Source organism: Pelodiscus sinensis, chromosome 4 (genome assembly GCF_049634645.1).
Source record: "Pelodiscus sinensis isolate JC-2024 chromosome 4, ASM4963464v1, whole genome shotgun sequence".
In the NCBI taxonomy this organism is placed as follows: Eukaryota; Metazoa; Chordata; order Testudines; family Trionychidae; genus Pelodiscus; species Pelodiscus sinensis.
Window position 1 is genome coordinate 131239754 of NC_134714.1, and position 22071 is coordinate 131261824.

At 57.0% G+C, this 22071-nt stretch overlaps 1 protein-coding gene across 5 annotated transcripts in view; it reads left to right on the forward strand.

The window, feature by feature from the left end:
* LOC102458195 (uncharacterized) overlaps positions 1-22071 on the forward strand; it is a 41789-nt gene that overhangs the window by 11370 nt on the left and 8348 nt on the right. For all 5 annotated transcript variants that reach the window (XM_075928876.1, XM_075928874.1, XM_075928875.1 and 2 more), the window contains 15 exons: positions 200-439; positions 814-912; positions 3093-3332; positions 4925-5164; positions 5937-6164; positions 8056-8286; positions 9525-9602; positions 10967-11029; positions 11322-11378; positions 11776-11855; positions 14042-14106; positions 15895-16118; positions 16937-17196; positions 19657-19785; positions 20485-20626. In XM_075928876.1, coding sequence (XP_075784991.1) covers positions 200-439; positions 814-912; positions 3093-3332; positions 4925-5164; positions 5937-6164; positions 8056-8286; positions 9525-9602; positions 10967-11029; positions 11322-11378; positions 11776-11855; positions 14042-14106; positions 15895-16118; positions 16937-17196; positions 19657-19785; positions 20485-20626 — 2376 coding nt within the window. The remainder of the gene's footprint in view (positions 1-199; positions 440-813; positions 913-3092; positions 3333-4924; positions 5165-5936; positions 6165-8055; positions 8287-9524; positions 9603-10966; positions 11030-11321; positions 11379-11775; positions 11856-14041; positions 14107-15894; positions 16119-16936; positions 17197-19656; positions 19786-20484; positions 20627-22071) is intronic.

Consider the following 22071-nt stretch of genomic DNA (forward strand, 5'->3'; position numbering starts at 1 on the left):
TGTGAAAAGTAACCGCCCCCAGCGGGACTGGAGCAGAGAAGTTTCTCTCCTTGTGCTCCAAAGAGACCCCCTGTCCTGGAGTTTCCCGCGGGGCAGGGCAGCTTTGCCCCCACCCCTGCTCAGGACTCTGTCTGAAATAACCCGGTGATGCAGTTCAGCCGCTCCGGGCTGCTTACGTGGGAAAGGGCTTCCTCTTCAGGGGAACACTTTGTCACGCGGCACCGGCAGCAGCTGACCCGGCAAGTCTCCCGGGTGGACGAGGTGCTGGCGCGGCTCCGCGGGGATGTACTCGAGGATGAGCAGTACCGGAGCGTCAGAACCGACCCAGTGAGGATGCGGCGGCTCTTTGAGCTGGTGCTCCGCTGGGACACCCGGCGCAAGGACCGGCTCTACCAGGCGCTGAAAGCAACCGAGGGAGCCCTGATCGACGAGCTGGAGGGTAAGGCGCTGTAGTGAAAAGAACGACCTCCCCCGGGGGGCGGCACCCTGAGCCAGCCCAGAGGAGACACCGGCTCCCCTCTCTGGGTGGCCATCCCTTGCCCATCATTATGGTATCAGGGCTGGACCGGGATTCTAAAGCAGCCCCTTAGTGCTGGGGCAGGCGCTTTCAATGAGTCAGTGACCCAGTATGGTGAACCCTTACTTGACTGGTCTGGGGTCCCAGAGATCAGAGGAGGGTTCCCCTGAGGGGGGGTGACTGTGGGAGCTGGATTATGGGCTGGAGACCACAAGATGGGTGTGGTTCCCACGACTGGGGGAGAATCGTGCCCCGTTTCGACACTCCGGTTCTCAGAGGTCCTCTCTTCCTTGTAGCGGGTCCCTTCCCTCTGTGGCCCCCGGCTTTCTCTCCTGCAGGCGCTGGTGGCTGCGACCAGGAGTCACCTGTGCAAAGAACCGGCGCAGGAGCTACAGGTGAGTCAAATCACACAGCAGGATTAACCCTTGGCAGCCCACATGGAGAGACTGAGCGTGTTCACCCGCACAACTCCTGCAACCTCCCAGCAAGAGACCAGGCCCCCTCCCGCCACCCTAAAATCCTTCTTGCTGCACCCACCCCACTTTGGTGGTGTCCCAGTGCAGCAGGTACAGGGCAGCCCCAGAATGAGAGTTCACAGTCCGACCAGACAGGCGGGGAAGCGGGGACTCAACACACAGCCCATCATGGTGACAGTTAAGTGGCACATGAGTGTACCAAGCCTGCTGTCCCTGTTTAATTTTAGCACAGGGTTTTGTTAGGCAGGGGTCAGACAAACGGAAGGACAATGGGAGGGGGAAGCAAAGCGGCAAGGAAATTGCTGGGGGCATGTCAGTCAGTAGCTGCCCTCTCCCCAAGACGCACGGCCATCCAGGTAAGAAAGGCCAAGTCCGGCTACTCCGTGGCACGCGCTAACTTCAGGGCAGAGTTAAGGTGGTTTTGGTGGCATGTCGTCCCCGTCTAGAACACTGAGCTGGAAACCAGGTACGTGCCCTGGCAGCCTTAACTCTGCCTCCTTTCAGCAATGTCCCATTAACGCACATAGCTTGAGCCTGCCTGCCCCACAGATGCTGAAAAGAACAGGCCCTTCCTCTCCTTTTCCAGCCCATTCACTCTCCCCTACAAGAGTCCACCAAAGGCTGTTGTAGACAAAAAGGGAAGTAAAAAAGGTTTCCAGGCCACCTTCCCACGCCCCTATTCAAGCCCGTTTAACGGTGCCCGGTGGCATATAACATTCAGGTGCCTCCAGACCCTGGCATACGTACACACTTGCAACCCTCTCCTCCGAATAACACCCCACAACGTGCAGTTTAAGAATCAGCCTTTGACTCCCTGCCCCAGAAGGAACAGCTACATTTGAGCCAGGAGGTGTGTTCCCAGCTCAGGTAGACGTGCTCACCCCGGTTCTGTTCGAACCCACGTGCTAAAAACAGCCACCTTACTGGGGTGCCACGAGTGGGGGGCAGCAGCTTGGCCACGAACGGCTTTTGTGGGTACAACCCACTGCCTCAGGTGCCCTGGGTAAACATACATGACTCCTGAGGGATAAGGAGCTGGCAGGAGGGCGTAAGGGGGAGTCGTGGGGGGTCTGACCTCCGAACAGGCGCTGACACCTGTTTCCGGAAGGTTCCTGATGGAACATCCGATCTCAAAGGCGCCATGGCAACGAAGCGATCTCTACGCTAATGGGGTGAAATGGTAGATAGGTTAGTCTATCGGACAAGGGCGCCTCCCCGTGGGTAAAGGGAGGAAACAGCCCCCCCCCCATTGAATATGCATTCGACGTGGTAACAGCCGCATCCCAGGGCAGCGAAGGAAGAGATGTGGCCCGGGGGAGGGGCCACGGGTGAGGATGAGGAAGGGGAGGGCGATGAGGCAGATCAGAGCGGACGTGCCGGTGGTTGTGCCAGGCCTGGTGTGAGTGGGTGTCCCGCTGGGCTGCCCGTGTTCCCTCACTGTGTCAACAAATTCTGCCTTTCAAGACGAAGGCGCCGCTATAGCACGAGTGCCCGTCTGGCTAGTGGGGTTCCCAGCTCCAGGGGAACCAAGGACCCCGACGGGGCAGCTGCCCTGGGGCCCGGTGATTTAAAAGGGCCCGGGCTGCCCCCGCCCGTACCCCGGCAGCAGTGGTGGCTGAAGCCCTGGACGCTGTAAATGGGCCCTGGAGCCCTGCGGAGCAGGCTGGGTGGCGCTGGAGAATTCTGCTTCTGCCTGAGCCCAACCCCTTCCAGGGACCCGGAGCCGCCCCCCTTGCCCACACACCCAGCTGTTCTGCCGGCAGCCCTGAGGGGAAAACAGGGAAGGCAGGGTGGGCAGCTTCAGAGGGGCTGTTTCCTCCATGCAGCCCTGAGGCACGGGAGATACCAGTGTGGTCAGTAAAGGGTGCAAGGAGCGGGGCTCCAGACCTGACCCCACTATGGAGCTGGCTGGGTGCCACAGGGAATCGGAAAGCCCCATCCAAAGAGACCGTGCACCTGACATGTACCCCACGTGCCAGGAAGCTGGGGGAAGAGCATGTCGGTGCTGTGCATGACCTCCCCTGGAGCTCCTTGTGGGGCTGGATACAGCCACCGAGTAGCTTGGCCATTGACTGAGCTTTTTATGTCCCTTTTCCCAGGGGAACACTTCGTCGAGCGGCACCAAGAGCAGCTGATTGAACGCGTCTCCTCAGTGGACAAAGTCCTGGATCTGCTCCGCAGGGATGTCCTGGAGCCGGAGGAGTACCGGAGCATCAGGACCAACCCGGAGACCATGCGGCGGCTGTATGAGCTGGTGCAGACCCGGGACAGGACATTCAAGGACAGGCTGTACCAGACCATGAAGAAAAGGAACAGAGCCCTCATAGAAGAGCTAGAGGGTAACTATTCTGAGTAAAGAAAATCTCTCCGTGTGTTCCTGGGGACTGCACCCTGGGCCCAGCCCAGAGGGGACACTGGCTCCACTCTCTGGATGTTTATCCCTCACCCATCACTCAGTTATCTGGTCTGAACACAGATTAGCATCCCCTTAGTGCTTACAGTATTCTCTGTAAACTGGGTGGCCACCCAGCTAATTAGCAGAGCATCCATAGCTGCCGCATGTGTTTCTCCTTGTGGTGCACATTCACACATGCCTCGGTGCACATAAAATTATTCTGCATGTGGATGGACAAGATTAGAGAGAGCACGGCCTGGTGCCATCGATTAGGGGTTTTCCGTCGCAGAGTCCAGGCTGCACATGCTGGGTAGTTGTCTTGCAGTGTTTCTTCTCAACCATCCTCAGCCTAAGACACAGCTCCACGTCCGTGTCCTGTCTTTTGACAACCTTACCAAATTAAATGAGCTCATTTAGTAGCTAAAGAGCATAGCTAGTGTTACCCTACTGTCTGGACCTGAGGCACACTAGTTTTGGCTTACTAGTTTGTCACCCCAGAAGGCTAAAAGGTGATGGCTGCCCTATAGGAATTGCCAGGATATTATCAGGGGGTTGTCTCCTCCCCACAGAGGACTCCTGCTGACCCCTGCGAGCACACTGATACAGCCCTCCACTCAAAGGATTGTCAGCAAATCGTTATTCTTTAACAAAAGAATCTTGTTCCTTGAAAGAATGGGCAGGTGAAGTGTATTAAAACAAGGAAGAAGGCACTCTAGTGTACAATAGGCAGCAGGACTAAAACAAACATGAAGTATTTCTTCATGTAGCGCACAGTCAACCTGTGGAACTCCTTGCCAGAGGATATTGTGAAGGCCACGACTATAATAGGGCTCAACTGGCGGGGTGGGGGTGAAGCACTGGAATAGGTTCCCTAGGGAGATGGTAGGCTGTTACAGCCTTGCTATACTTGTTGTCAGAGGCTGAGAACGGACGACGGGAGGGATCTCTGGATGATTCCTGGTTCTGTTCTCTCCCTCTGGGGCACTTGGCATTGGCCGGAGCCAGGATGCTGGGCTGGATAGACCTTTGGTCTGACCCGGTCTGGCCGTGCTTCTGTCTATTCCACAACCTGCCCTTCCACCCCGTTACACTGGAGTTCTGTGGCAAGAGAGAAAGGGGGGGGGGCAGCCTTTATACTGATTCCCAGTGGGTGAGTGATGTCAGAAGACACTTAAGCTGCCCTAGTAGATTCCCCCCGCCCCCTCCAAAGGAAAATTTTCTGATGACTGGATGAGGCAGGCACTCACCAAGAGGAGTGGAGCTGGGCCATACCTCTCAGAGACCAGGTTAGTTTTGCCACCCACAAGGTCTCTCCATGCATGAATCCAAAACACAGATGAACGCCAAAGAAAGCTGCACAATCCATGGTGTGGAGCTGGGGGTGGGTGTGGGGGGACATGCTTATAAGCCATGTCAATGCAGCTGACCTGAGCTGGGGTTTCCCATGCTCTCCAGTAGGGGGAGCCGAGTGTCTCGTTCTTTTTAGTCCGTCTGGCTCCACCCTTTAACTCGTGTGTTTCATTCTTTCCGTCTCAGGGGAACACTTTGTTGACCAGCACCGAGAGCCGCTGATCCAGCGAGTCTCCAATATGGACCAAGTCTTGCGGCAGCTCCCACTGAACCCTGGGCAACGCGAGGGCATCATGGCGGAGGACAGCGACTCGGAGAAGATGCGCAAGCTGTACAAGCTGCTGCCGAGCTGGGACGGAGAGCGCAAGGACCAACTCTACGAGCTGCTGAAGCAAACAAACGGAGCCCTCATCGAAGTGCTGGAGGGTAAAGGAACAGAATCAAGAAAATCCCTCCCCTGGGGACCTGCATGAATGCATCCCGGCGGGGTTCTCCCAACTGCCTGTCCTCCCGTGCCCCTGACTGAAATCACCCCAACCTGCCTTCCCTTTCCGATCTTCCTCCTGGATCATCCCAATACGCAGGTGTGAGCAGCTACTAGAGCAAAAGCAGAAGTTAGTGCTGCACCTAAATACACAATTACCCCAAACAGCCTGAACTCTGCCCCGTCTCGCCCAACTCGTCATCCCCAGAGACCCATCTGTGACTAGTATCACTGCGGGGGACTTCCCTGTTTCGTTCCTGTTCTACGGATGCAGCCAGGCATCCAGCGATGGTCCCACTTCCCACCCCCCGTTCCCAACAGCCAAACCCTGCTCTCTTCCTGTCTTAAGTATTTGTGCTGTGTTGCCGGGCGGCTGTTGCAGAATTTCTGTGACCTGCCTCGGAGAGAACTGTTCTTATAGGCGAGCCGCGGTCCCCATTTCTACCAGCCAAGTGGCTCTGAGTCACCTGGGTAAAAAGGACTAGAGAAATAAAGGAGATTTCTCATCAGGGCCTGCATATTTCCCTTGTGCTAGGGCATAGGGGGGGAAGAGATGTGATCCTGGACACTCGATCCATCCTGGAGGGGGCGGGGGGGCTTTGCTCCAGCTTCTCCTCCCGCCTCCGAGCCAAGGGCCCCAGGGAAGAAGCAGCGGCAGGATCCGTTGGGCCCAGCACTGGTTTACGGTTTGCTTTGACGCGTTCCTCCACGCAGAGGGACACTTTGTCGACAGGCACCGAGAGCGGCTGATCCAGCGCGTCGCCAACGTGGAGGCTCTGTGCCGGAAAGTGCTGAGCAAGGAGCAGTGCCGGAGCGTTGTCACGGACCCGCTGAAGATGTGGAGGCTGTACGAGCTGGTGCCGAGCTGGGACACTGGGCGCAAGGACCAGCTCTACCGGGCGCTGAAGGAGACAAACCGAGCCCTTGTGGAAGAGCTGGAAGGTACGGAACTGGCACCATTGAAGTTCCCCAAACCCACCCCTGCAGGGACACTACCCAGTGCCCCCGTCAGCTGGGCGCTTGTGCAGCCCCTCAGGAGAGAGACTTGTGTTGCCCAGTTGATTAGCAGAGTGCCCACAGCTCGGGTTTGTTTCCGCTGGTGGTGCACGTCCACACAGGCCTCGGTGCGCATAAAAAAATATTCTGCACATAGGTGGAAAAGATTACAAGTAATATTGGCCCTACCCCCTCCAATGTGCCTCCTGCATCATCCCTTTTGAGAGGTGCTGGGAGCTGCTCTTGCACATAAAATGAGGCCTGGCACTCCTTAATTAATGGATTTCAAAGTTGCCAGCCCATTAGAGTGCAGAACTGACATTTATATAGAAATTTGACTCTTTCCCAGGGCTTGAAAAAGACATTAACTGGATGGCACATTCTAAAGCCAGCTTGCCCTGAGTTTGACACCTCATTGTTACCTCAAAAGCTAAAAATGGGACCCTGCCAGCCCACTCAATTAGCACCAGTCCTAAAAATGACAAGTACCTTTCCCTCCCTCTCCCCTTTCTTTTTCTGTTATACATTCTAGATTCCTGTTTGGGGTTTTTTTCACTCCAGCTCATCTGAGGAAGTGGGTTGTGCCCAGGAAAGCTCATGATACGGGAGATATTTTGTTGGTCTCTCAGGTGCCATAAGGCTGCTTTTTTTTTTTTTTTTTTGTTTAAGTTGCCACAGGCTTGAAGCATTTTGAGATTCCCCTTCACGTGTGGGGGGTGAGGCTCCCTTCCCTCCAGACAGCAGTAATGTTCTTCCCTCAGTTCGTGGCCCAGGAGGGGCTCTCAGAGTTGAACAGAGGGAAGGTCCTTTCCGCTCTTGTGAGCGAGGGGAATCGGAGCGAGGCCAAGGGAAGGCAAAGGCGGCCTCTGCGGATTCGGCCCTTTGGGCTCGGACCGAGCCGCAGGTCTATTCTGTAGCGGGGTCTGCCTCTCGCCCTGCCTCTTGGGTGGTTCTGCCTTGCAGCCGGTCTTTGGGAGCCCTGAGGCCTTCCGTGAGGGACTGGCCCGTCCTGGGGCAGGGTCCCCCAGCAGGCCACACAAGCCCTGACCGCCGCGCCTCGTTAGTGCCCACCCGGCCCAGATGGTTCTGGAGTCTTCTCCGCACCCAGGCAGGGCGTGTGGGCTGCGGAACGGCCCGGAAACCGTGTCTGTGGTGGGGCCGGAAGGCTCCTTGGCAGGGCGCGTGTCATGGGTCCCGCTCAAGGCGGAGCGCCAGCTGGCTGGGAGCAGCAATAGGCCGAGGGGATGGTGGTCGTGGGGATTCCTCCCTCTCGCCCTGCGTCGCGCTGCCGCTGTTCCAGGCAGCCGGGGGGCCCGAGAGGAAGGTCTAGGCGGCAAGAAAAGGGGGAGACTGGCTGCACTTTCCTCCCAAGGCCCCAGCGCTCGGGGGCTCCCGGCAGAGACCTGGGGAGCCCTAGTGTGGTGGGGAGGTACAGCCAGGCCTGCCGATGGGGCAGCATGAGGCTAATTGAGGGGTGTCAAAGGGGCCTGGGGCTTTCAGCTGGCACGGCTGCTACTGTGTCAGCAGCTGGAGCCCCGTGTGGCATGCTCCGTGTGGCACTGAGGGATGAGGGGGGCACGCGTTAGGCAGCGCAGAAAGCTTGGGGGGGGGTGCTGTGCCCCAGATGGCGCTGAGGGCTGGCTCCCTCCAACCCCACCCCCTGCTGCCTGAGATCCCGCCCCTCCTGGGAGCACGGAGCTGGCCCCCCACCTTTTCCCGGGGCCAGCGGAGGCTGTCAGTGCCCCTGTGTACAGCCTGGGCCGGGGAGCTCTCTGCAGAGAGAACGCTCCTCCATAAAATCGGTCGCTGACTCGTTTGGGGCTGCCCCTGTCCCCAGGGAAGCCGTTTGTGGACCGGCACCGAGAGCAGCTGATCCAGCGCGTCTCCCAAGTCAACCAAGTCCTGAGCTTCCTCCTGGGGAAGATGCTGAACAAGAGGCAACTGCAGGCCATCCGGACGAAACAGAGACACCGAGAGCTACTGTGGGGGATGCCAAGCCCGTACCCCGAGCTCCAGGGCCCCCGGGACACCTCTCTAGAAATCGGAGGCCTCATCAAACTGCCGGAGGGTAAAAAACTGCCACCAGGAAAACCGTGCTGTGACAGGCCACGTGCCCATCGCCGTGGTATCCGGGCAGGGCCGTAGGTGTCCCAGCAGCCCCTCCGAACCATGTCGGGGACAGGCGGGCAGAGAGTTGGGGGGGGTATTTTTGTGCTGTTGGGTGCATTCCAGGCACAACCGGCTCCGGCTGCACCCTCCGAAGGGAGCGTCGCGCGCCCAACGGGCCAGAGCTCTGTGAGCTGCAGGCCCTGCCCCTCCTTGTCCCGGGAGCGAGGCAGCCACGGGGTGGGTGAGGGGAGCCGGGGGGCTCTGATTGGCCCCATCTCTGCAGGACTCTTTGTACCCTTCACATCCGCTCTCAAACCCTTCCCGGGCCTGGGCCCTGTGGGTTTGCTGGGGGCAGGACACGACGCTAGGGAGCAGCAGGGACAGTGTGATGGGCACCCCCTCTCATTTCTAGTCCTTCTCTGCCCCCTCCAGTGTTGGCTCCCAGACCCACCGTGTCTCCCTTGAAGGGCTGGCAGGGGAGGGGAGCATTGGAAGGGTCGAGGAGGCTGCCTCAGGCCCTGCCCTTTGGGGTGGGGGAGGAAGGCTCGTGGCAGCTGCTTCAGCCATCCTATGGATGGGAGCTGTGGGGCCCAGGGTGGCCTGGGCGGTTACCTGGGGGGCTCGGCATGGGGCAGCAGGGATCCCCCCGCCAGTCACCACGGCGGCAGCCAGAGACACCTGGCAGCCTGCTCTGCCCCGCTGCCCATCTCCCAGCCCGCTGCGCTCTGCTTCACCGCAGTCGCGAGAGCAGGGAGCCCTGGCTCCAAGCGGCTCTGCTTCCCGCCATCACGGTGAGTGTGTGTGTGGGGGGGAGCCCCTGCTACTGCCCCATGCCCGCCCCCCCCCCCCCCATAGTCTGAGTCACATCACTCAGGGAACAGGGGTCAAGTAAGGTGTGTAAGGTTGGGGGGGTGAAGCAAATATGGGGGTGTCCCAGGTCCCACACCTGGGAGTTGCCCTGCACTCTTTGGTATGACCCCAAAGGGGAAGAGAAGGAATTTGGGGCCCCATAGAGGGGGTCCCCCATTGCATGGTGGGAGCAGAAGTGTTCAGGAGGTGAATAAACTGGCAGGGTCCATGGCCATTTGGGGGGTGTCAGGCCCCCTTTTAATACCCCTGCTCCAAGAACTCTCCAGCTCCAGGAGGCTGATGCTGTCAGTCTCTCTCTCTGCCGCTCACCCTCCTCTCTCCCTACAGAGCAGGGCATCTACACACGGCATGGCTACCATGTGCAGAAGTGGGGGCCATATGATAACATCGGGCCCAGAGCCGCGGGTAAGTTAGTTCCCTTAACCCTTTGTTAGATGCACACGGGACAAAGCAGGTTTGTCGGCAGAATAACTGAGCTCCTGAAACCTCCCGTTGTCCTGTAGTGGGTGGCCGGGTCCCTTCCCTGCTGCCTGACCTTCCCTGAAAGTGTCCCGTTGCAACCTGCTCCTTACGGAACTCTTGCTGACTCACCCAGTACACTGGTGACGGCCTCTGTGTGATCAGGAAACAACACTGTCGCCGGAAATGCCATTACCCCAAACGGCCTTAACTCTGCCCTTTCGCCATGCTTTGCATCTCCCCCATGAGCCTTGCTTGGACGGGTCGGTTCCTTCTGTCCCGTCAGGTGACGTCTCTGTCTCGCTTTCCTAGAAGTGTCAAACACCCAGCTACCACGGATCTCAATCCACAGCCATTGATGGTCGCCTGGTCTGTTCCTTCCCTCTTGGGCACCTGGCATTGGCAGACAAAACATTGGTCTGACCCAGTCTGTCCGTTCTTAGGCTCTTAAGTTCACAGAAGCCAGGTCTGCCAATAACTATTAGTCAGAATGGCTGGGGCAGAGCCCTACACAGGGTATGACCCTAACCCTCTGACAACTAGAGGACGATGGGCAGTTCGCCTGTAATTGTTCTGGGCACTGCCTCGCAACCTTGGCTTGGGTCACTGTCCGAGACAGGACCTTGTGCAGGATGGGCCATGCCAGACCCAACATGGCAGCTCTTGCATTCAGTAGCTGATTCCCCAGGGTTCACCTGCACCAGCTGACGTTCTTCTGCAAGTGGCCTCCACATGTTGCCACTCAGCGCGCGGATGGGCCATGTGGGCCAGCCAACATCCACTCGAGTCCCTGCTTTGCATGACGTTCCTCTTACGTTCAGCAATTGTGCGTGGCCCCTGCAGTGAATTCTTGTCTCTAGCCAGGTCTTGAGGGTTGCTCCGGACTTGGCTGATCACCAGTGGCCATAATTCATTGCTGGGGTGAGCCAGCAGGGGGTGCTGGAACAGACCATATGACCCCAAGGACAACCCCTGTCCTAGAGCATCTGGTCCCTCCAGCCATGCGGATCCTGGGGATTCCCCTCCAGCACCCAAATTCCCCTTCCTGCCCTGGAAGTGGTGGGAGGGGGTGAGGTCCAGCCAGGCACCCCACGCTGGAGACAGGAATGGATGCCCCACGTATATCTTCAGCCTTTTCCCCTGTCCCTGGGCCAGCTCTCCTCCGGGCCCAGACATCGGCAGAATCTGCCTGCTACAATGGAAAGCCCTGACTCCATTGTCGGTGGTGTGAATCCAGAGTGACACCCCCCCAGTCGCTATCTGAGTGGCTTGGCTTGTTCCAAATCATCTGTTTCCATTTTGCTTCTCAGGAGACCTCTGGGAAGAGGCTGAGTTGGTGCCGAGTCCTCTGGTAGCGATGAAAGCAGCGGGAAGTGAGTAGAACCTGCTACTCCTGATCTCACACACACGCTGGCTCATTGCAGCCAAAGATGCTTCTGCCTTCAGGAGATCAGTGGGCCCTATTTGCCCTTTTTTCCTGACACTCACAAGCAGGTAGCCCAGGTCTCGCTGATTTCACTTCCTGCCCCCTACTCTTCTCTAGTGCAGCTGTGAGCCAGGGGCCGTGTCCTATCCCAGAGGTGGCTCCTTGGATATTTCTTGCAAGCCACCGAGGTGAAAAGGGCTGGGGGGAGAGATGTTAAATGCTCCTAATTCTCTCCCCAGGCAGTGTCTCCCAACAGACCCACCGTCCCTCCCCTGGCTCTGCGGCAGGAGCTGCAGGTGAGTGAGGTTGCACTGGATGGGGAGGTGAGGAAGAGGTGGGTTGTTCGTGGTGGAGCAGAGAAATCAAATATCCCCTTGGCCTGTAGTTCTGACCATCCCCTGTCCCAGTCACCCGCATCGGGTTTAATCTCCAGAGCCTGGGGGATCGATCTGGGCTCCCCCTTCCTCTGACCCCCCCACCCCACGTCCTTCCCTCTCCTCCCTTTCACACTCGGCCTTCATCTGTCCCACCCCCCTTCCCAAGGGCCCCACCCAGCAGCAGAGCCGGGCAAACCCCCCACTTGCCAATGGGAATGCCCAGGTCCGAGTGCTCCCAGGTGGGGCGGGGTGGGGGGAGGCGTGCTATTTGGTGCTGTGACCCATGGAAGGGCCTTTACCCCTCTCTCTGCCACAGGTGAGACCAGACGGAATCCGACTCCCACGGCCTGCCTCCGGGGACAGAACAAGTGTGACTGGTGTGCCAGAGAGGAGGAGGTGGGGCTTGTGGCCTTTCCACTCCCCTCCCCTTGTCTGTGTGGTGCTCGAACGAGCCCCCTTGAAATGTGCGTCTCGCTCAACGAGGCCCCTGGGACTCTTCTCCCTGCCCCCTCAGCCCTGGGGCCGCCTGCTCAGGGCCTCGGCGGAGTGGCTGGATACCAGCCCCGCGAACAGTCACTCACCGAGTCTCCCTCTGCTTACCATAGTCCCAGCCTGCGGAAACCGCCCCCCGCTGAACCGTTGCGCTGCCTGAGTTCTTTCCTCACAGCGCCATTCATTGACTGAAAACTTCATGAACGCAGAATTCAGGCTGCCCCGAAATAGCGTGTGCCAAGAAGCCGGGAGAGAGCACGACTTCCGAATGATCCCCCACTAGCGAGGCTAGGTCTGGGGGTAAGGCATTGTAATGGGGCAGCACGCACCTCACCCGTGTCCCTGCCGGCCAAGTGCGGGTTCCTGCACACGCTCAGTTTGATGCCGAAAGCCTCTTTGGCAACTCAGCCCTCTGGCCGAGTCGCTCTTGGCGAATCACAGCCCTGCCGGGGTATTTACTTTACCAGGGGCCCAACCCGGTGCCCCCTGTACTCTCAATTCAGTCTGTTCTCTCAGTCTGTGTCCCACTCAGTAGAAGAGTGGTGCCTCCATGGCTTCTCCTCCTGGCGATAGCGTTCTAACCGCTCCCCACGCCGAGCGGTGCTTGGTTCTGTCCGTCACCTCGACCTTCTTCCTTCCAGGTCTGGGCTGCAACTGAGCTGCTGCTAGTCCTGCAACTTCTTATGTAATCCTTCCTGGCCCCTGATTGGCTGGTTTCTTCCTAGCCATTCTAGGCAGCTGGAGGACTTCTCTATGGCCCATTTGGCCGCAGGACCTAGCCCTGTGACAGGCATACTTATCAACCACTCTACCATTTAGAGTTGAACAAATAAGAGGCACTTAAATCCCAGTATTGCCACAAACGCATTTCCAAAGTAAATAAATGCATTGATCACATGCTGGAACACCCAAAAGAACAGTTCTAGGCAATCCTCGTGGAGAGCCAGCAACCGGTGTGGACAGCACTTCACACCTCCTTAGACACAGGTGACGCAGCAGGCTGTTCAATAACAGCGGCCGTCATGGGATGGGCTTATGAACTGCGTCTTTTGGGATTCCTGAGGGAAGGGCAGGCCACAGCGACGACCTCCGACATGCAGGCTCCAAACCTGTATTTGCTGAGCAGACTGAACGCTTGCGCTCCCTAAAAGCTTCAGGAGCGGTCACTTGGCCCTTACACACCACTAGAGAAGACCAGGTAAACAGCACCCTGTCCTGAGACCCCGACCTTCTACCTGTCTCCCCTTGCGAAGACACGAGGGCCTGCCACAGAGACAGAAGAGGCCTCTTATCCCACACAGACAGCCCTCAGCACAATCGGCAGCCCTCCCACCCCTGTGGAAACTGCAGCTGTCCAAACTGGGTCGAGGCCCTGAGATAGTTCCCTCAGACCGGGCATGGTGGCCATCAAAAATCTCCTTCAGCTTGGCAACCTTCTGACCCCTTTGTGCAATATAGGGGGGGGGCCCACCTCACCTCCCCCATGGGAAGAAGTTGGGGCCACTGGCAGAGGTGTGCTTTGCACCGGGAGAGCTGTTTACCTTATCAGCTGCCCCACCATGAAGCATAGTCCCTGACAGACCTGCCCAAGGCTACTACACCCATGTTAAAGTGTGTGTGTGGGGGGGGGGGGCAGGGTGTTACTAGTCCCCTGGTCAGAGGGCAGGCTCGCCTATGGACTCCCAGCATCGGTCACACTCCCCGGAGGGTCTCTGGGTTCCTGCACTTGGAAGAGGGCCTCTCAAATGATGAAGACCCTCGTGCAATGCTCCTCACTCTGATTTAAACTCTGAGCAGTAGGGGTGGGAAATCCATGGCTACATTGCTTGAGCTTTAGGAAAACCAGCCAGAGGGGGCGGTGTCCCACGGATGCAATGATCAATTAGCCCCAACGTTTGGATCATGAATCTTACCCAGCCCCTCCCGCAAGGCACGTTCCACCGAACAGCCCTGCAAGTTTTAGTGCATCTGGAAGAGGCCAGCTGAGCAGCAAGCTGGTGTAAATCTGAACCAAAGGGGTCCAGCCAACCCATTAAAATCCAGGGGAAATGCCAACCAGGGCCGAGTTAACGCCTGTCCCTGTGTTTTAGGATCTTGCAGTAGAAGTAAAACCAGAGAGTATCCAGGAGCCAGAGGGGGACCAGGAGATGTACAGGTGAGAGCTGGGGCTGAGAGGTTGTGTGTTGCCACTGGCAGCTGTCTGGAACCTGGAGCGCAGGTCTGACACTATCTCCGAGCGCACAAGGGCCTGTAAAGATGGGGTGCAGTCAATATAACCCGTGCAACAATCAGAGCAACACGCTATTAGGTGTGGGGTAGCGCAGATCACTCCTTCGCTGGCGCAGACGGGGCTGTTGCTCTCCGTTCTTTATGGAAATATATTTGACTGCAAATGACCTCGCTGGAATATGATTTTGGTGAAACGCCGCATTGAGCATGTCCCCCGACAGGTCTCATTAGCTGGATATGATTATCCTACGGGCGTGCGTAACCCCCGACAGGCAGAACCAAGCCTGGGACCCAGTGCAGGAGCCTCGCCAGCTTGAGCTATAAAAGCAGCTGGCTCTCGGCCCGCTTACAGGGAGAGGAGAATGGGTGAGCCCTACAGCCTTAGCTAAGTGCCCCGGTCAGAGTGTGGGTTACAGCTGCAGGCATCCTTTCTTTGTAGCGGAAGTTAGGAATGTGGCCTTGTGGATCTGTATTTTATATTCAAGGCTTTCGGTCATTCCCCCTGCTTCCACTTCAGGGTCTTCATCGGGGAAGCCAGATGGGGCTTCATGGCCCGTTAGCAGACAATACATCTTTCCGTGGACGTGTGGTTCAGCCCTTAACGTACGGGAGGCAGGGGCTTTGCAAGGGCCTGGGACCATATCATCTGACACCGCAACCTAGCTTGAACGTTGGTACCTTCTTCACAAGGAGGTGGGGGGAGCCAAACAAAGGTTTCCCGCCTCAGGGAAATTCTATATAAGGCAGGAAGGTAAACAATAGAGTCTTTGGCTGGCCTTACGGACGGTCTCCCGTCCCCCAAAGGGTAACCTGTAAAGAAAAGCAGTGCAGTAATGGGGGTGGCTGGACCCAGCTCAGAAAGGACATCTCTGGCCTGAGGGAAACTTTACCTGAAATGAGCTCCAGGTCTAGGGTGAGAAATTATTATTTGTAATAAATTTCCTGAGTGTACTGCGCTTAGCTGGTGGGGTTTGTTTTATTTTGCTTAGTAGCTTCCCTTGTTCTGTCTGTTATTCCTTAAAACCGCTCTCCCCCTACTTTTTATAATAATCACTTGTGTTTATTTTATATGCCCAGTGCAAATAATTGTTACGCGGGGGTGGAAGGATCAAGCAGCGGTGCATCTCTCTTTTATTGTTAGAGGAGCTGATCACGTATATTCTTTACAGAGTAAGAAGGATTTCTCTTAAATCCCATTGGGACTGGAGAAAGGGATCTCGCTGCACTGTTTTCAGTTAAGGGCCGCAGCTCTCTCCGCATGGCTGGGTCCCCGGCTCTATGCTGCTGCAGGCCACTGTGGCTGGATCAACAAGACTGGGTGCTTGGGGGCCCAGGCTGGCCGGGAAAACAGGCACAGTGGTAATTCCAGCACCTCAGGGGGTCTCTGTGACTGAACCTGTGGCATGGACCCATCTAATTTGCTGGAGCGAACACTTCAGGGCAATTTGCTAACCTGTTACGCAGGGCCGTGTCCCCACAGACCCTGCCGGCTGGTGCATGAGGGACTCTGAATTCTGAGTGACTCTGAGAAGAAAGGCCTAGTAGGTTGGAGCAGAGGGACTGGGAATCGGGACGTCTGGCTTCTAGCCTAAGCTGCAGAGGGACATGGCTTCTGGCTTCTAGCCCTGGCTCTGCCACTGACTGTCTGTGCGGCCTTGGTGCAAGTCATTATCTATTTAACGATCTCCTCTGCTCTTGTCTCCCCCACGCGCAGGGTTCATTTCTCTCAGCCAGGCTGGTTCCGTTGCCCTGAAACCGAACTGAAGTTCGAGGTGAGGGCAGCCGTGACCGTCCAATATGGATACAGCTCCTGGAGGCAGCACCTGACTGAATCGCTGGAGAGGAAGTGGATGGTGGCCGGCCCTTTGTTTGACATCCGGGTGGTACCAGCAGAGGCTGTGGTAGCCGTGCACCTCCCGCACTTCCTGTGTCTCAGAGGTACAGTCGGACTCAGCCTGGCCATGTGACCTGTGTCCCCATTGCAATGGGATTGGCAGTAAGGGTGATCTTCATCGTAACGTTAGAGCAGCATGGCCCAGTGAACAGTGCCCAAGAGTCATCATCCCGCCCTTAAAGATTAGAGTAATGACACGTATTCTCATAATGCCTGTGCTCTAGGAGAATGGTAAGGTTGCAAAGTCAAATACGCGGAAGTCAGGAAATGCCAGATGTAAGGCTGCCAGCGCAGTGGTAATTCAGCCCTTAAGTAATTGTTGGCAACAGTAAATTGTCGTCTTCCATGAGCATCAGCCTCTAGCGTGGGATGGGGGGGGGGACACTTACCGGTGGGTTTCACAGCGACGTGCTGGCAGCAGAGAAGTGCTGACAATCGGGAATGTTGGTTCCATGCCAGGCTCTGGAGGGGGTGTTGGCTTGTGGTCACTGATGCTTCTGCCCCGTCCCTCCCAGCCTGTCCCTGGTCCAGTTCTAAGTTCCCGCCCCCTCCAGCTACTCATCCCAGCTCCAGGATCCTTGCCCGGCCAGACTAGTCTGTCGCCCTCCTTCCCCCACCCCCCAATCTCCATCTGATCCCTGATCTTCCACCACCTCTCGCAGGCGCCTGAGCTCACCCTGCTGGAGGGGAAGTGGATGGTGGCCGGCTCGTTGTTTGACATCCTCTCCCCCCAGTCTGGCTCTTGCCCCCCAAGCTGCAGGGAAGGGTGTTCCCCGAGCTCAGGTGGACTCGCTGCCTCTCTGGCCGCAAGTGAACAAGCGGAGGCTAACGGAGCCTCGTTTGCGTTGTGACCCTCCGACAGGGGCTGACAGGTCCCGGGTGCAGATCGCTCATTTCCTTGAGGAGGGGATGACCCTGCAGAGTCCCACGTGGGTGAGGCCGTTCGACGCCGTGCTGCAGAAGCCCCGCTTCTCGCCGATCGGGGTGATTTGGAGGAAGATTAAGACGATGAAGAAGAAGAAGTCTCTGATCCATTCCCTGGTGCTGCTCTACCAGGCACAGAAGAGAGTGAATCTGACCCTCCACCTCTACCTGATCCCCAGCGACGGCTCCCGGATCAAGGTAGTTCACGGCTTGAGCTCAGGGACAGCCTGGCGGGGTGGCGCACGGCGCACGCACGAGACACGTTGCTCAGACTAACCCATCGTTGCGCTTCCACGTAATCGCACCCAGCACAAGGGAGTGTGGCTCCCACAGAAACCCACACATAGTCCAGCCGCAGTGCCCCTCAAAAGTGTGCCCTTCCCTTGGGGGAGTGTCAGGCGGCTCTTGCAGCTGATCTGGGCTGGGTGGCTTTGTCCTCGGCTCCTGTGACCTTCCTCCCTCCTTCCCAAAGGTCCCTGTGGGTCTCCCTAGCGCAGGGCTACTCAACACGTGGCGTGTGGGCTGCACGTGGCCCACGGCCTGTCTGCTTGCGGCCCATGGTGCGGTTTGGGTTTACGCAGACTCAGCACGTGGCCCGCGGGTGGGATCCTTTGAACGTGGCCTCCACTGGGAACACGCTCGGTAATAGAAAGTCGATACAATGCTCTTCTGTCGATGGGCGTTTTAGTAGTTAAATTCCTGGACTGTCACTGCTCATTAAAAGTGCTGCCCTGTGGGTGGAAATGGGGGCAATATTGCATTTTAGTAATCGCAGCAGAACTGACTTAAATGGGGCCCGTGTCTTGTGTAGTTTTGCCTTAATCTTTGTATTCATGCCTGTCCGTGTGAAAGAAGCTATTTGCATATATTTGCATATGCAACCACACTTACGTAGCTGCCCTCGGCCTGTGCCAAGAGTCACTGTGGCCCCCGGGGACTCCAAAGTTGAGTAGCTCTGGTCTAGCACATGCGTCCCCTTCCAGCACCTGCTTTTCTTCGTTCTGTCTCCTGGCAACTTCCCACGGCTCCACAAGCTGCCCCCTCACACAGGAGAGAGTCTTGTTCTCTTGGGGTGCGGTTGCTCTTTCACAACTTCTGTGCAGTCACAGCCCCGCCTGTGTCTTGAGGGCCTTGCTACGGCCTCTGTTCTGACACAGCTCTGGTGGGCCCACGTACAGGGTGATGTTTAGGATGCCAGTTTTCCACAGTGGCTCTGTTACATCAACCAAGACTCAGGCTGTAGAGAGAACCCCCAGCAGGTGCGCTGGCCAATAGCAAGGGCTGGGGTTTACCTCCCCAAGGGAAAGGAATTAGAGGTAGAGTCACTGGACGGAGCAGAATCCTGGAACTAACCGGGCCTGTTTTGGGGGAGGGGAAATAAAAGCATTTTGGGGCGAAGGGGAAGCAAATCATGGAGACGCCAGAGGGCTGGCAGGGTGTAGGAAGAGGCCTGAGGAAGCCAGGTGGTGTTTATGGTTCCCAGGGCTGGGAGCCCACTAGAGAGGGGGGATGTGGCTTCCTGCTTTGCAGCCGACTTGTGCAGGGATGTCACAGGGTGGCCTCGTCACCATGGGAATTAGCTCGTTGACTCACCCCTATTGATAGGAGGGCCCCATCCAGCAGCCTTCTCCAAAGCAACCCAAGGGTTGAGTTCCAGTGTTCACCCCCTTTTCTCAGGTTGCTCAGTTCAGTGTCACCCCCCCATGACCCGGGGCTGAAGTCTATAGTTTCCCTCTGGGGTCAGGACAACACCGTTCGATAGTCCTGTTGTACCCCGAAGGGAGTAGTTTGTTAGAGTTAGTCGTTAAGAGCAAAGTACGGATCCCCCAGCAAGGGGGTCTAGGCCCTCCCACACAACAGGGCCCTGTTAGTGGCCTGCTCACACTCCGGAATCAGCGAGGAGTCCAAACGGCACCACACAGACTCCTCGCCAGCAGCTCACTCACCCTGGTTGCTGTTGCTGCGCCGGGGCTGCTTCCTGCTGCTTGGCTCACGGGTAGGCTTCGGTTTCACCACCTCCCTCTGTGTTTTGGGTACTGCTCCTTCTCCCTAAACCCAGCGAGGTCTGAAGACGTCCTGGTACCAGTTTGAGCGATAGCGTCCTGGCCTCTGGGTGAGCACTGGGGCTTGCAGGGAGCTAACATGGCACGTCCTCTCCCTCCGGCTGCCAGCCCCAACTGAGCTGAGCTGCTCTTTTATATTAGAGCCGACTGAGCATGCCCAGTAAGCTAAAGGGGGTGTGGCTTCCGGGGGCTCTCAGTCGAGGCAGCGTGTCCGTATTAATGGAGCCTGCCTCAGACTAATTTTGTGGGTATCCTGTAACGTGGACAGGCTATTTCGAAATAGTTGGTTCGGGAGTTATTTCAAAATAATTTCCCAGTGTCGATATGCCCTCTGCTTGCAGTCAGTTTATACGAGAGGGTAAAATCGGTTGTGTTAAATCGATTGCAGCACATTGCATTATTGTCACCCTGCCAGTAACGAACCTTCTCCCACGGTCCCAGTCCAGACCTTAAAACCAAGCAGCACGTCCATGCGACTTCCCGCCATGGCTGCTGCGGCAGCAGAGACTGGAAAGGGAACTCTGGCACCTCTGACCGAGGGGCCGCTGCGGGGTGTCTCTGTGGCGCCCAGGCCTGACTCTGCTTGTGTCCCCAGGCAGTGGAGGCCTATGAAGACAAGTGCCGCTCCAGGTTTGTGTCTAAGTCCCATTTCACCACTCGACCCCTGTGCTTTGGCGCCTGCTGCGCCGTGTCCAGCCCATCGGCGATAACGGTGACGCCCAAGGTGAGTAGAATGGTGGACGTGGCGCTCCGGCGCGCTGGGCGGGAGGGGTCCGGGCAGAGCCCTCTCCACTCTGAATCGGCGCTGAGCCCAACTCGCGGCTGCCCCGCTCGGGGACCTGTGCTGCTGGCAGCAGTGGGGGGGGCTCCGTACGGGGCACTGTCCCCCTGGAATCCCTGCTGACTCAGTCTTCCAGCCTGGAGCTAGGGGCGCTGTGCTGCAGAGAAGTGGGCAGGAGCACTGTGACCTCGCAGCCTGTGCTGCCCCACTGTCCGGTCACTGTGCCGCAGGGAGCGGAGGGGGTGGTACAGTGGCTAGAGCAGTCCTGGGGATGGGGCTTCCTGGTTCTGTTCATGCTAGCTGGCTGTGTGCCTCAGTTTCCCTATCCGTAAAATGGGCCTAATGATACCGACCCTGCTTAATCAAGGGCTTTGGGAGTATGCTGCTGATGTCACCGATCACAGAGCCCAAGCGCTGAACAGAACTCAGGGAATAACGCACCGGCTGCCCACCGGTCCCATGCTGTAGCCGCTGAACATTTCCAAACCTGGGCCCGCAGCGGGGGGCAGGCTGGTGAAGGCATTGCAGCTGCACATGTCCTCAGTGATACGTTCTAACAAACAGGCCTCGCCCTCTCCCGGCCCTGCTTGCTTGGGGTGGAGGTGGGAGATTCCCCCAACAGCACCCTTGGTTTTCCTGTAGGAACTGCCGTTTCTGAACACGCACGCGGACGCCCCTCAGCCGTTCACAGAGATCCACACTAAGGCTATTGAGAACCAGCTGGAGCTCAGCCTGGTGGAGAAGAATGATGTGGAGCCGATCTGGGAAGCCGTCCTCAGACCAGGTAGGCCCAGCCTGGCAGGGGGAGATATTTGTGTCGGCAGCCCCTCTCGCGATGGCCGGCACACGCCTTCAGCGCACACGGAGGCAGGAAGCATGTGTGGGGGCCAGGCAGTTAGATGGGAGAGGCAGGAGGGACTGACCTCGCAATTATGGCCCTAAATCTTGCCCAGAACAGCTTCCCTGCTGCTGCAAACCGGGGAACCCTGGGAACTGCAGGGGGACTGCGAAGATAATGCCCACGTTCGGCTGTGGCACACCCCAGAGGTGAAGCCGAGTCCCGTCATGTGTAAAGCCTGTTGCTAAATGTAGTTAGTTCTTAGAATCCTAGGGCTGGAAGAGCCCTCAGAAGGTCATCAAGTCCAGCCCCCTGCCCAAAGCAGGACCAACCCAACTCAATCAATCCAGCCAGGGCTTTCTCAAGCCGGGAATTAAACCTCTAGGGATGGAGAGTTCACCACCTCCCTAGGAAACCCATCCCAGAGCTTCCCCACCCACCTAGGGAAACAATAATAATAATAATAATTTATAGAATCATAGAATAATAATTATCATTATTTATTATTATTATTATTGTGAAGCAATTATTGGATTACTCACGTGGTTCATTATGGAAAATATTCCAGAGGCCAAATAATCCAATTTAGCCAAATATTTATTGTTTAAAGACCATTCAGTGCACCAAAAGAAGTCAAATGTGACCTTTCGGGAGGGGCTTTCACCACATTCACCTTGCCCAGATACCCCCTCCCATTGGCCATATTTGTAACATGGTTGTTTACAAGCGAAAAGCGTGTCACCTGCAGCGTGAGTCAAACCCCCCAGTGTGTGCCCCTTTGTGTGTCTGCTTCCTAGGAACTTCCCCATAGCTCAGTTTGAACACCGCATCCCAAACCAGTCGTCCAGGAGAACCCCTGCTAAGCTTGCATTGGCTAGAGAATGAATTCATCTCACCTTTGACAGGTTCTTTACTGGGTTTCCCACAGTTAGGGTCTGGCGGGAGACACAGCCTAGCATGGGTGAGCAGGACGCTGGGAAGAACACGATCTATTTGGTTCACAGAACTGTGTGAATGTGCATAACCTGGCCATCCGGGCCTATGGTGCACACTGGAACAGATCTGAGTCCTTCCAGCAGAGGGCACAGAAGCATAAACACACCCCATATGTGAGCATAAACATACATAAAACTCCAGTCATCTGAAGAAGTGGGCTGTGCCCACGAAAACGCATCACACTATCTACATGTGGTGTTAGTCTATAAAGTGCTACCAGACCATTTGTTGTTGAAGTTAATCCCGTACAGACTAACTCGGCTCCTTCCCTGAATACACCAGCCAGTGCCTCATAATAACTTTGCTCTCTGGACCATGGACTGTCTCGGGCCAATCACAGGATGGGAACTGGCAGCATTCACGTCTGTCGGCCACCTCAGAGTGGAGTGAATCTC